Consider the following 12641-nt stretch of genomic DNA (forward strand, 5'->3'; position numbering starts at 1 on the left):
ATAAAAGCAGGGATGTCTTGATGCACCTGTACAGGGCATTGGTGAGGCCCCAGCTGGAATACTGTGTGCAGTATTGGTCCCCTTATATGAGGAAGGATATATTGGCATTGGAGGGAGTGCAGAGAAGGTTCACCAGGTTGATACCGGAGATGAGGGGTTTGGATTATGAGGAGAGGCTGAGGAGAGTGGGTTTGTACTCGTTGGAGTTTAGAAGGATGAGGGGGGATCTTATGGAGACTTATAAGATAATGCGGGGGCTGGATAGGGTGGAGGCGGAGAGATTCTTTCCACTTAGTAAGGAAGTTAAAACTAGAGGACACAGCCTCAAAATAAAGGGGGGTCGGTTTAAGACAGAGTTGAGGAGGAACTTCTTCTCCCAGAGGGTGGTGAATCTCTGGAATTCTCTGCCCACTGAGGTGGTGGAGGCTACCTCGCTGAATATGTTTAAAGCGCGGATGGATGGATTCCTGATCGGTAAGGGAATTAAGGGTTATGGGGATCAGGCGGGTAAGTGGTACTGATCCACGTCAGATCAGCCATGATCTTATTGAATGGCGGGGCAGGCTCGAGGGGCTAGATGGCCTACTCCTGCTCCTATTTCTTATGTTCTTATGTTCTTATTTATACTCCAGCAGAAAATTTAGCAACTTGTCTCCCTTTTCAACTGTATTCAACTTCTATACTAGCAAGCCATTGTTTATACCCCAAATTAATCCTAGAGAAAATGTCCCTAAATTTAGAAATATTTCATCGACCCCAATATTTAGTTTGCTAACATAAATTCACTTTAATCATTTCATCCACTCCAAAAAAAATCGGAAGTGAATAATTTCCATTTCTTGGCGCCTTTTGTGGCAAAATACACACTTGACCTATGTGTAACTTTACAAGGGATTGTCATGGGTGTAGAGGTGGATCTGTTAGAAAGCCCACCTTGGTTCGCCAGCACAGCAGTACAGCTCCCAACATTATTTAAAGGCCTCATAAACCTCACTGCTGTTCTCCCTGTCCATCCCATGCCATCTCACATTCCCCCATGCCACCTCTATGCATCCCCATGTATCCTCCAACAGTCTAGGAAAACCATGAATTCAAAAGCACTCTCACTGATACTGGACCCAAAAACCAAGGAGGAAAGGTTGCAATACTTTAAGTGCCTTTTCGATTTATAAACAAACAAGATACCACGTTAAAAATATAGGGCGGAATTCTCTGCTCTGTTTTTGAGACTGTGGGGGGGGCGGGCAACTCTGGCCACACTTTTTTTTTCAGAAAGGCGGGATCACAGATTCTGTGCTTAGAACCTCATTAACCCCTCCGAAGCACCTGGCAGACTGGCAGCAAATTTGACTTCCCACTGTCAGCTGGCAGGTTTGAAGGACCCAGCACCATACTTGAATACCAGACCAGCACACATACCTTGCTCTCTCCAGCCCACCTGTCTTCACCAGACCATGCGGGATGTCGGCAACCCAAAGAAAAAGGCTAGCAGCCTCAAGAGGAGATCTATTCTGCAATTTAACCACCCCCCACCTGAACCCATCACCTGCGAGGTGCCCATGGTCCACTTGAACCTCTACCCACCACATCTGGAGTGTCCATGCATTCCCTTCCAGTAAATGATACAGTATCCCTTTGATCCCCCTGTATGACAGATTTTCATGCAGCATTGTCAGAGTCCAGTTTCTCTTTGTTTGTCTTCCCTCTGCCTTCTATTGTTCCTCTTCTTCATCCATCTCCTTGCCTCTCTGCCTGCCCGGCCAGCATCCCTGGCCTCACCTTGCACTCTACCCCGGTCAAACTTTTTTTTTAAAATGGCGGCTGCATGATACTTGCACAGTGCTGTCCAGATAGACACTGGTATGTGGCACCAGGAGGGAGGAGACCTCTATACTCCCTAAGCCTAGGCGTTGTACTTGATCTGAACGGTGACACACGAGGGTCCATGGGTCCACCAGCACAATGCTGCCCATGAAGACCAGCACAGCATGGAGATGGACAGCAGGAACCGGTCTGCCCCAGCAGAGTGGTGAACAGTGCATCAGGAGCAGCACAGCACTATGGCAGAAAGGCTTTGTTGCACTCACCTCAAAGTCTCTTGAGAACTGCCTTGTGCACACCACTCTTTACCAGTTGGGTTTTAGACTGATGCAATTTCCTGTGGGTGTGCGTTTTGCACACTAGGTACACCCAACCTACGATAAGGCCAGAGGAAAATGACATGCGGTCGAAAATGTGGAGAAAATCAAGATTTCTTCCAAAAAAAAAATCTAGTGTGGGCATTCGCACACAAACATCTGCACCCAGGTGAAAATTTGGCACATAAGTTTAGTTATTCTTTTTTTCTCATAGGATGCAAGATAACCAATAAGAAATAAAAGATACCTTTTCTGAATCTTTAACAAATCTTATTTTTAATATAATTCTCTTTGGGCAGATAATTTTGCGCTCAGTCCCACAAATACATTTCCAAATGTATGAACTGACTGAAATGCATTTGGACATGCTGAAAAATTAAAGGCATTTCACAAATCTGTTTCCGAAGGGGAAGAGAAGGGCAAGTGATGTAATAATGCTTTTTAAAATTATAAAGGGTTTTGATAGTCTTTCCTTATATGCTCGACTTCTCTGGTTAGAAACTCAGTGATGAGAAGACAACAATTCCAAAGTTACTAAACATGAGGAAACAGGTTAGGAGACTTATCTTGATGCAATGGGTTGTTTGAGCAGGGAATATTTTGCCAAGGGATTAATTGAAACAGAGAATGTTGCATCTTTTAAGCCAAAATTGGATCTGTATCTGACGTGGAAAGAAGCCTAATTACGACTTTCTCTAACATAGAGCCAGCACAGGCAGGGCAGACCTACTGGTTCACCTCTAGAAATTACACTAAAGCATGGCTTCCTGGGTTTCATGAAGGAATAGCTCTCAGACCAACTTAAAGTTAAGATCTCTGTTATTTGTCCTAGTGCTGCTCTAGAATGTAAGAGAATGCATCCTGCTGATGGCTTCCCTTTGCTTAGTGTGTGACAGACTTAGCATCAAAGTTTTCAAATCATTAAAATTATTTTAAGAGCCCCATTTATGTTGTTTTGCTCATCAAATAGCGTATACTTTGAAAAGCAGACTTCCCCAGATATTGCTTATCCCTTTATGATTCTGCATTCAATAATGATTTTTGTTGCTATTCTCTGAACTCTGGTCATCAATTCCCTTTGAAAAACAAGGCACGTGAAATTGAACACATTCTCTGTGCAATCACTTTCATGTTTTCTAATGCAATTTTAAGCCCAACTCTTCCACCACCCAAGAAACCCATTTATAATCCAGTAGTCTGGGGTGGATCCAGGTCTCAAGTTGCAGCAAGTTCTTTTTGCCCAAATCTATCACATTGAATGGCCAACAAATTAGGGGGAGAAAGAGCGGCAAATGAGGAAAGAGAACAAAATGTCAGTGGGGTGGTTGTCCAATCACTATCCCAGGAGAAAATTTAAAATGGGCGCTGTGCTGTTTTATAAAATTTGTTTACATGTGAATGGCCTTAATCTTTTCACTGCAGCAAAATGGCAAGGCCAACACCTAAATGTCCAATGAGGATATTTAAAAATGTTCCATAAAACCATTCCCTCAACAGAACTCAAAATAAAAGCATATGCCTCAGCCACTCTCAAATTATCCCGTTTTGCCAATCACATTGAATCTTTGATTTCAAACCCATTTACTAACTGGCATCATTCTTCGTGCATAGTCCGTATTTGTTATCATTTGAAATATTAGAATATTTTAAAATGTCTACTAGAATTTCAATTCAGTCAAAATGAGTCTGGTTGGTTTACATAACTCAGCTACAACAAAGAAAAAACAATTTAAACCTACCTGTCATATTAACAACCCAGCAGAGTCAAAACAAATTTATGTAATATAATTAGCCCTTTCATGTTACATGTTATTGCAAAAGGAACTCAAGTTAAAAGCATAAAATGAAGACCAAACAAGAAAATCAAGCAAAATAGTTACTTTAATTAGGTTAGCGCAACAAAATAGAACTTTGAAAAGCATTAGCCAATCATGTTCCCCATATCTTTCATTTGCACATATTTAGTACCTGCTTTGTTTGTCTGGGTTCTCCATACAGATATGCTGGGATGGGACTGATTTCCAACGCTCTGCTTCCTTCACCATGGCTTCTGCGTCCATTAATCCAAATCCATACAGGTGGCTCACTGTTAACATGGAAATTCAGTCAGTAACTCCCTTTCAACTGGAGAAAAGGCAGCTCTCCTCACTTCACCTTGATCATGCTAAATCACGTGGTGCATGTACCACTGGTGCATGTCTACCACTACTATATTCCAGTTCTTCCCCTCCTAGGAAGCGCAGGCACCAGTCTTAAGACTAAAATGCATAACCATTAGAATGGCTCCCTTGCCAGCAGCTGTTGGTAAATCATATTAATTGGTTTAATTGTAGTAATAAACAAATCTTTCAAGATTGATTTTCCAGGGTGCCCATCTGCATCACCACTTAATTCCAATGTTATTAAAAAGACAGTTCAAATTATATCCAATTTAATCAGACACCAATACTTCTGGTCATTGAATCTGAAGGAGTAGATTTACTCTTTATCGCCTGATCATAACAAATTCTGACAACAAACAATGACCTGTAGTCATAGGCAAAGTGGAACTCACATCTCATCAACAAGACGGATGGGAATTCAACAGTGGTCTGAAGGTGGAAATTGGCCCTAGTTTTCCTTGCATGCTGAGCAAGTGTTGGCAACGTTGCACAACATCAGCTACACAAGATCGATTTCTCATTCCACCCCTCCAACCAACAAACAAGTTTCATTAATCTACTCAGTACGCTTGTTCCAATATAAAAATGGAAATAAAACCCATGACAACTTTGAGCCATTAATTGATTTGAGTTTAAAACTTGTACTCTTATCAACTGAGAAGCCTTGAACAGGATGAATGTCAATCCTTCATATGCCTTATTCTCAGTACATGCGCCAAGCACTGGTTACCCACCTGAGAATATGCAGTTGATATTTGTTTTCAGCTGTCAAATCTATACCTTTCACCATGAATCTAAGAGGAAGCCATTCTTCAGTCTTGATTCTCTCATTATAACTGTTCTATTCTTCAAATGGGACCAGATGGACTCCCACCTTCTACTACATAGTGTCATTGGAAAGTATTCAAAATTAGGCTGGGGTTTTTTAAACCCTCATGCATCTTGTAGCCTGAATCCAAACTAATTATATTTATTTTATTCATTTACATTGGTTTTTCATTAACTATGGCAAACCGTTTTCAAGCAAAGCTTGGTTCTTCTAAAAAGGGCATTAGCTTGCTCTAAAATAACTTATTATTTTTTAAACAATAAAGGAATGGATAAGAGAATATAGAGCAGCCTGACTCCTCATTAGTATAGTACGAGTTCCTCATTAGTATAGTGGTTAGTCTCTCCGCCTGTCACGCGGGAGACTGGGGTTCAATTCCTGATGGGAGGCATTTAATTTTGATGGGTGGCATGGTGGCACAGTGGTTAGCACTGCTGCCTCAAAGTGCCAGGGACCTGGGCTTGATTCTGGCCTTGGGTGATTGTCTGTGTGGAGTTTACACATTCTCCCCATGTCTGTGTGGGCTTCCTCTGGGTGCTCCAGTTTCCTCTCAAAGTCCAAAGATGTGCAGGTTAGGTGGATTGGTATTGAAAATTGCCCCATACCGAGTAACCAGAATGAGAGTTAGGGGGAAAATACACGGGATTACGGGGATAGGGCCTAGGTAGCATGCTCTGTCAAAGGGTCGGTGCAGACTCGATGGGACGAATGGCCTACTTCTGTACCATAGGGTTTCTATGATATGATCTACTGGCAGAGTCCTTCAATTTACAGGAAGTGTGAGCTCTTTAAAAATGGAATACTCTACAAGTGATCTTGGCCCATTAAAAAGAACGGGCAAACTTAAAATCCTCATCATTTCAAGGTTCCTTTTAAAGGACACATCGTTCATTTGCTAAGAGAGGTGCTCAAGTAGCATCTCAACAAAGGGATCCTTTGGGAGCTTGCTTCCTGCCATGGCTGTTCAAGTTCTGCAGGTTCACTTAGTGATATCCCAAGGTCTCTAAAGGAGACACCACTACAATATCACTACTACGGACAGAAATTTCTCATTCTTGTTGAGTTTTGACTGAGGCAAGAAAACTGATGTGCAGCTCACCGGCTGCACATAGAAAATCTGCAGGTGTGGTCCACAGCATCATGCTGGCAGGGCAGGGTCGGAAAAAGTTTGCAATGTTAGGAATCTTGTTAGAAAGCCCTGAGGTGATGGGGTGGCAAATACGGAATGTTCTTGATGCATTCCAATCTCTGCGAGAAATTTCCCAGGGGTGTGAAGGGAAGAAAGTCAACAACTGGCTCCAATGGGGCAGGCACTCATTATTGTGCCGCTTAATAGCCAAATTAGGGGCCTTTTACTGATGCCCGAGTGCCCTCAGCACAAATTGAGCCCACAAATTCTCCTGAAGCAGCCTCTTGGTTGCAGTCTGCACAATTGCAGTCTAACAGTTGTGCTTTTAACAATTTTTAGAAATCTTCAGCGGTTTGTGGCCCCCCAATTACATTGGACAGCACGATATCTGCTGGTAAAGCTGTTTGCTGCCCACAACCTTCGTTATTCCAATTGGGCTTCCCAGCTGCACAACCCATCTGCCATCTATAATTAGACAAGGCTCCTGCAGCTGACCTGTTAATTGGCTGATTCTGGAGTAACGGGCAGTTGGGAGGGCCTCAGATGTGAACTCTATGCCTGCCAGAAAATTCTGCCTTCATCTCCCTCGATTCTTTTACATCATTCTCACTTCCCATAATAATTCAAAAATATCTCATTTAATTTTGGCAGTCATCAGAATTAGAAAATTATGTTCAATTAGAACATTGAGACCATTTTGCGTTGTTGTTAAAAGTTATATTCCTGTTGCTATTTTCAGCACATGCTTCAGAGGCAATGTGGAAAAAAACAGACTTTCATCTACTAAAAGTTTTTACATGCTGTGCAGATGTGGAAGCAATTTGATAAATAAAATGTTAGGAGGTGAGTTTAGTTTCTCCAATTGGCTTAAATGTTACAACTATCATTAGTACTCCTGGGATTAGAGGAAAACAAAAAAAATCCAAAGATTCCACTCCCAAATGACATCTCACAATCCTGCTAGAAAATTCCAGCACACAGACATCTTGAAGGAATAAAAATAAGCTTCAACTCTATCCTGCACAGTTGAATAGACTACCAACATTAAACTCTAGACAGAAGCATGAAGAATTGCCACTTGGGTGAGATGCAAAACAATTGCTAAGAAACCAATAAAGATATCTCAGTGAGAAATTGGAATGTTACTTCGGTGAGCATAGAGTACGCGAGATGAGTGGAATGCAAATACTCTGGGAACATTTCAATAGTATGGTTCAACATCTCCAAGAGGAAGCAAAGATGAAAATTTATGGCTCAAAGTTCAATGGCTCAAGTGCAATAATTGTATTCAATGTGCGTACTGCTTAAAGGAGGTCCCTATTTGACAAAGATTTTAAAATACACATGTTACTACCGACTTGGGTATTGTATCATTGCGTATATTCCTTTGGGTGTAGAAAAAGAAACTTCAGTGCTTAAAGAGTTAACAAAGATATTCTTTTTCTAATTTAAAAAGCTTAGACAAGTCAATTGAAAACTTCAGCAAATAGTAATTAAAATGCAAATGTCAAGATTAATAATATACTAGAAACAGCATTCATTGCAAATCATACATGGCATGCCTGAAGTATTTTTCTCACATGAAATACCATCAGTCGAGACAAAACATATCACGTCAGGAACTATGGTTGCCATGGGGAAGACTTCCCAGACAGCTGATGTTTGGCTGTCTGAAAGAAATAAACTTCAAAAGGTCCCACATGCAAGGGTTTGGCTTCCAGCTGGACGTACGCATAAACAGGCCTTCATTTTCAGGGAAGAAAATAACTACTTAGTGGGAAATTTCAAAGCTACCAAGAGACCAAGGCCGTTCCTTCCAGCTGTACTGTTTGGGTCTGACATCATTCCCTCTATTTCAGGAAGCAGCAGTTATAACACCATTCTGCCTCCCAGATCAAAACAATATTGCAACAGCTTGTAAACTGGAAATATGGGACAAGTTGTCACATTCAACCACTGCGTCACTAAAAGAACCTGTCCACATAGGAACCATGGCCTGAAGTAGCAGTGCTGGCACATTTAAAAGTAATACAAGGATAAAAGTGTGTTCTGCCAGTTTTATGCTGTTTGGGCACCTCTCATCAGATCAGCTGGGTTTATTTGACACATCAGTTTAATTTCCTAAAGCAGCAGAATGATGCAACCCAATGTTATTGGACACAAAGTAAAACAACTTGGAATTATACAACTTCTTCAATGTACTAAAACCTCCCAAGGTGCTTCACAGGAGTGTTGCAAAAATAAATTTGACACAGAAATATTAGCGCAGATGGCCAAAAGCTTGGTCAAAGGAGGAAGCATTGAGTGTCATAAAGGAGTAAAGAAAGAAAGATGTGCAGAGAAAAATGGTCAACTCTCAAAGTAACAAAGGCATGGATGGGTAGATGATGATCTGAGGCAGGCAATGGTATGGAGATGAAATCAGGCTGTGTTAATGATGATGTGGCTATATGGGCGGAAGCTCATCATGGGGTCAAATATGACATCAAGATTGCAAACAGTCCAATTAGAGTTTCCAAAAATAGGAATGGAGTTGATGGCTAGGCAGCGGAGTTTATATTGGGGGACCAAAAACAATGGGCAGAGTTCTCCCATGACCCCACCGTTGGGATCAATGGCAGGGAGTGGGATGGGGTAAAATTTGGTAGGAGGCCCAAAAATTGGTTACCCCTGATATGAAATTACAATGGGGTCTTCCAATGATGCCTGCCATGGTGTATCAGGAATCCCACTGGCAGTTGGTATCAAGCCAGTTTGCATCCCACTAATGGGATGCAGATGAAGGTTGCACATAACCAATTCTCAGCAATGCAAGCAGGATAACACACCGGTCCAGAACATGTCTGGGCCAACGTGGCATGCAGAAGTTGGGACTTCTCTGAAGTCGACCTGGGTTCCTTCCGGAGTTTGAGATGGAGGTTACCAGCAACACTAAACCCGGGAACATCATAGCAGTGGGTGGGCAGAGCATCTATCAGATGGATCTTGCAGTGAGGAGTCCATCTTCCAGCCTCTGGTTCCTTCAGGAGGTCCATCTTCTTTCTTCAATAGTGGGTTGGTGATGTCGAGCACCTTTTAAATAAGGCACCCTAATATGACAGTGGGATGTGTGCTATGAAGTCTGCCCCGCCACAGAAGTCGATAAACCCCAGGATCCATAAGTAATTACGCCGGATAGACAATATGGCATGATTTCCCATCTCCCTCTAACACTCGCAAGTCCCACTGCCATCACAGGACGTGGCCCTAGATGGGAGAATGCCTTCAGTCTTCCCAGTATTTAATTTGGAAAATGTTCTCATCTGCCACAACTGGATGCGAGGCAAGCAAGTTGAACATAAAGATGGTGTGTGTTTGGAGGGGGGGGGGGGGTTTGAGAGAGGTACTGCTGAGGGAAAGCTGCATGTGGTCAGTGTACATGTGGAAACTGATGCTTTTGTTGTTGGATGATGTCGCTGAAGAATAGTGCTTAGATAAGAATTAGAAGGGATCCTTAGAGACACCAGAGATAACCGTATGAAAAATAATTCTATGGTTATGATTGGGGCAGCTAAGAACGGAACTAGCCAAGCACAGTCCTGCTCAACTGACTGGCGGTTAGAGAGAGGCCAGGAGGATGGTGTGATCAACCTTGTCACAGCTGCAGACAGATTGTGAAGGACAAGGAAGGATCGTTTTCCTTTGCTACAGTCACATGGGATGCCATTTGGGATTCAAGTTACAGTCCTTTCAGTACTGTTGCAGGAGCTGAAACCTGATTGGTGGATACAAACAGAGTTTTAGAAAACATGGTCCATGGACTTGGGAGGTGAAAGCATGTTCAGTGGTTAGTAAGGAAGTCAGCAATAATGGTAGATGGGAACGAGAGTGGCACAGTATCTAAGCAGACAGAAACATGAACGTCAGCTCATGAGAGCCAGGAAAGAAAGTTGGGTGGTCAGTATTTTAGCGGGAATTGGGTTGAGGCAGCAGGAGATCAATTTTATGGAAAGGGGAATTGAAGTGGGCACGAGGGGAGATAGGAACAGAACTGGAAAAAGACACGAGTTCAGGGCTAGAGCAAGGGAACCTTAGAGGATTTTTGAACCAGTGAACAGGGGGAGAGAGGAAAGAGGCAGAAACTATTGATCAGTTGATCATAATCTTAGTGACAATATAATCCCCAAGCTCCTTACATTTGTTGTTCGAGGTGAAGGTGGAGGAAACAGAAAAGGGGTTTCAGGAGATTGTCTGCAGTACTGAAAATAAACAGGGAGTTTCTTTGCAATCCAGTATGATCCTGGAATATTGAGCAGTCTTGGCAAGGGAGAGCAAGGTGCAATAGGGCATTATAGGGCATTGCAGGTCCCGGGGTTCAAATGTTTTAGTCGAAGTAGGGAAGGAGGTAGAAGAGGGGGAGGGGTAGCATTATTGGTCAGAGATTGTATCACAGTGTCAGAGAGGAGGTTTGATGAGGACTTATCTGTTGAGGTAGTATGGGCGGAGATTAGAAATAGGAGAGGAGAGGTCACCCTGTTGGGAGTCTTTTATAGACCTCCTAAAAGTTCTAGAGAGGTTGAGGAAAGGATTGCGGAGTCAATCCTGCTTAGGAGTGAAAGTAATAGGGCAATTGTTATGGGGGATTTTAACTTGACTAATATTGACTGGAATTGTTATAGCTCTAGCTCGTTAGAGGGGTCAGTTTTTGTTCAAAGCGTGCAGGAAGGTTTTTTGACTCAGTATGTAGACAGGCCAACTAGAGGTGAGGCTATATTGGATCTGGTGCTGGGAAATGAGCCAGACCAGGTGCTAGACTTGGAAGTTGGTGTGCATTTTGGTGATAGTGACCACAATTCGGTTACGTTCACCTTAGTGATGGAAAGGGATAGGCATGAACCTCGGGCCAGTGGTTTTAGCTGGGGGAAGGGTAATTATGAGGCTATTAGGAGAGAATTAGGAAACATAGGTTGGACTAGGAGATTACAGGGACTGGGAACGTCCGACATGTGGAGTTTTTTCAAGGAGCAGCTACTGCGAGTCTGTGATAGGTATGTCCCTGTCAGGCAAGGAGGAATTGGTAGGGCTAGGGAACCGTGGTGCACCAAAAAAGTTTCTTTGTTGGTTAAAAAGAAAAAGGAGGCTTATGTTCGGATGAGACGTGAGCACTCGGGTAGTGCACTAGAAAGCTTTAGATTGGCTAAGAGGGAGTTGAAGAGCGAGCTTAGAAGGGCTAAAAGGGGACATGAGAAGACTTTGGCGGATAGGGTTAAAGAGAATCCTAAGGCGTTCTATAGGTATGTCAAGAACAGAAGGTTGGTTAGGGCAAGTTTAGGGCCAGTTATAGATGGCAGAGGGAAGTTATGTGTGGAACCGGAGGAGATTGGTGAAGCATTGAACCAATATTTCTCTTCGGTGTTCACGCAAGGGGACATGAATATAGCTGAGGAGGACACTGGGTTGCAAGGGAGTAGAATAGACAGTATTACAGTTGATAAGGAGGATGTGCAGGATATTCTGGAGGGTCTGAAAATAGATAAATCCCCTGGTCCGGATGGGATTTATCCAAGGATTCTCTGGGAGGCAAGAGAAGTGATTGCAGAGCCTCTGGCTCTGATCTTCAGGTCGTCGTTGGCCTCTGGTATAGTACCAGAAGATTGGAGGTTAGCGAATGTTGTCCCATTGTTTAAGAAGGGGAACAGAGACTTCCCCGGGAATTATAGACCGGTGAGTCTCACTTCTGTTGTCGGCAAGATGTTGGAAAAAATTATAAGGGATAGGATTTATAGTTATTTGGAGAGTAATGAATTGATAGGTGATAGTCAGCATGGTTTTGTGGCAGGTAGGTCGTGCCTTACTAACCTTATTGAGTTTTTTGAGAAAGTGACCAAGGAGGTGGATGGGGGCAAGGCAGTGGACGTGGTATATATGGATTTTAGTAAGGCGTTTGATAAGGTTCACCATGGTAGGCTTCTGCAGAAAATGCAGATGTATGGGATTGGGGGTGATCTAGGAAATTGGATCAGGAATTGGCTAGCGGATAGGAAACAGAGGGTGGTGGTTGATAGTAAATATTCATCATGGAGTGCGGTTACAAGTGGTGTACCTCAGGGATCTGTTTTGGGGCCACTGCTGTTTGTAATATTTATTAATGATCTGGATGAGGGTATAGTTGGGTGGATTAGCAAATTTGCTGATGACACCAAAGTCGGTGGTGTGGTAGACAGTGAGGAAGGGTGTCGTAGTTTGCAGGAAGACTTAGACAGGTTGCAAAGTTGGGCCGAGAGGTGGCGGATGGAGTTTAATGCGGAGAAGTGTGAGGTAATTCACTTTGGTAGGAATAACAGATGTGTTGAGTATAGGGCTAACGGGAGGACTTTGAATAGTGTGGAGGAGCAGAGGGATCT

At 42.9% G+C, this 12641-nt stretch overlaps 1 protein-coding gene across 3 annotated transcripts in view; it reads right to left on the reverse strand.

Annotated features, from left to right (window-relative positions):
• pcsk5b (proprotein convertase subtilisin/kexin type 5b) overlaps nucleotides 1-12641 on the reverse strand; it is a 337923-nt gene that overhangs the window by 161773 nt on the left and 163509 nt on the right. For all 3 annotated transcript variants that reach the window (XM_078214531.1, XM_078214532.1, XM_078214533.1), the window contains exon 11: nucleotides 4107-4224. In XM_078214531.1, the coding sequence (XP_078070657.1) occupies nucleotides 4107-4224 (118 nt within the window). The remainder of the gene's footprint in view (nucleotides 1-4106; nucleotides 4225-12641) is intronic.

Source organism: Mustelus asterias, chromosome 6 (assembly GCF_964213995.1).
Source record: "Mustelus asterias chromosome 6, sMusAst1.hap1.1, whole genome shotgun sequence".
NCBI lineage: Eukaryota > Metazoa > Chordata > Chondrichthyes > Carcharhiniformes > Triakidae > Mustelus > Mustelus asterias.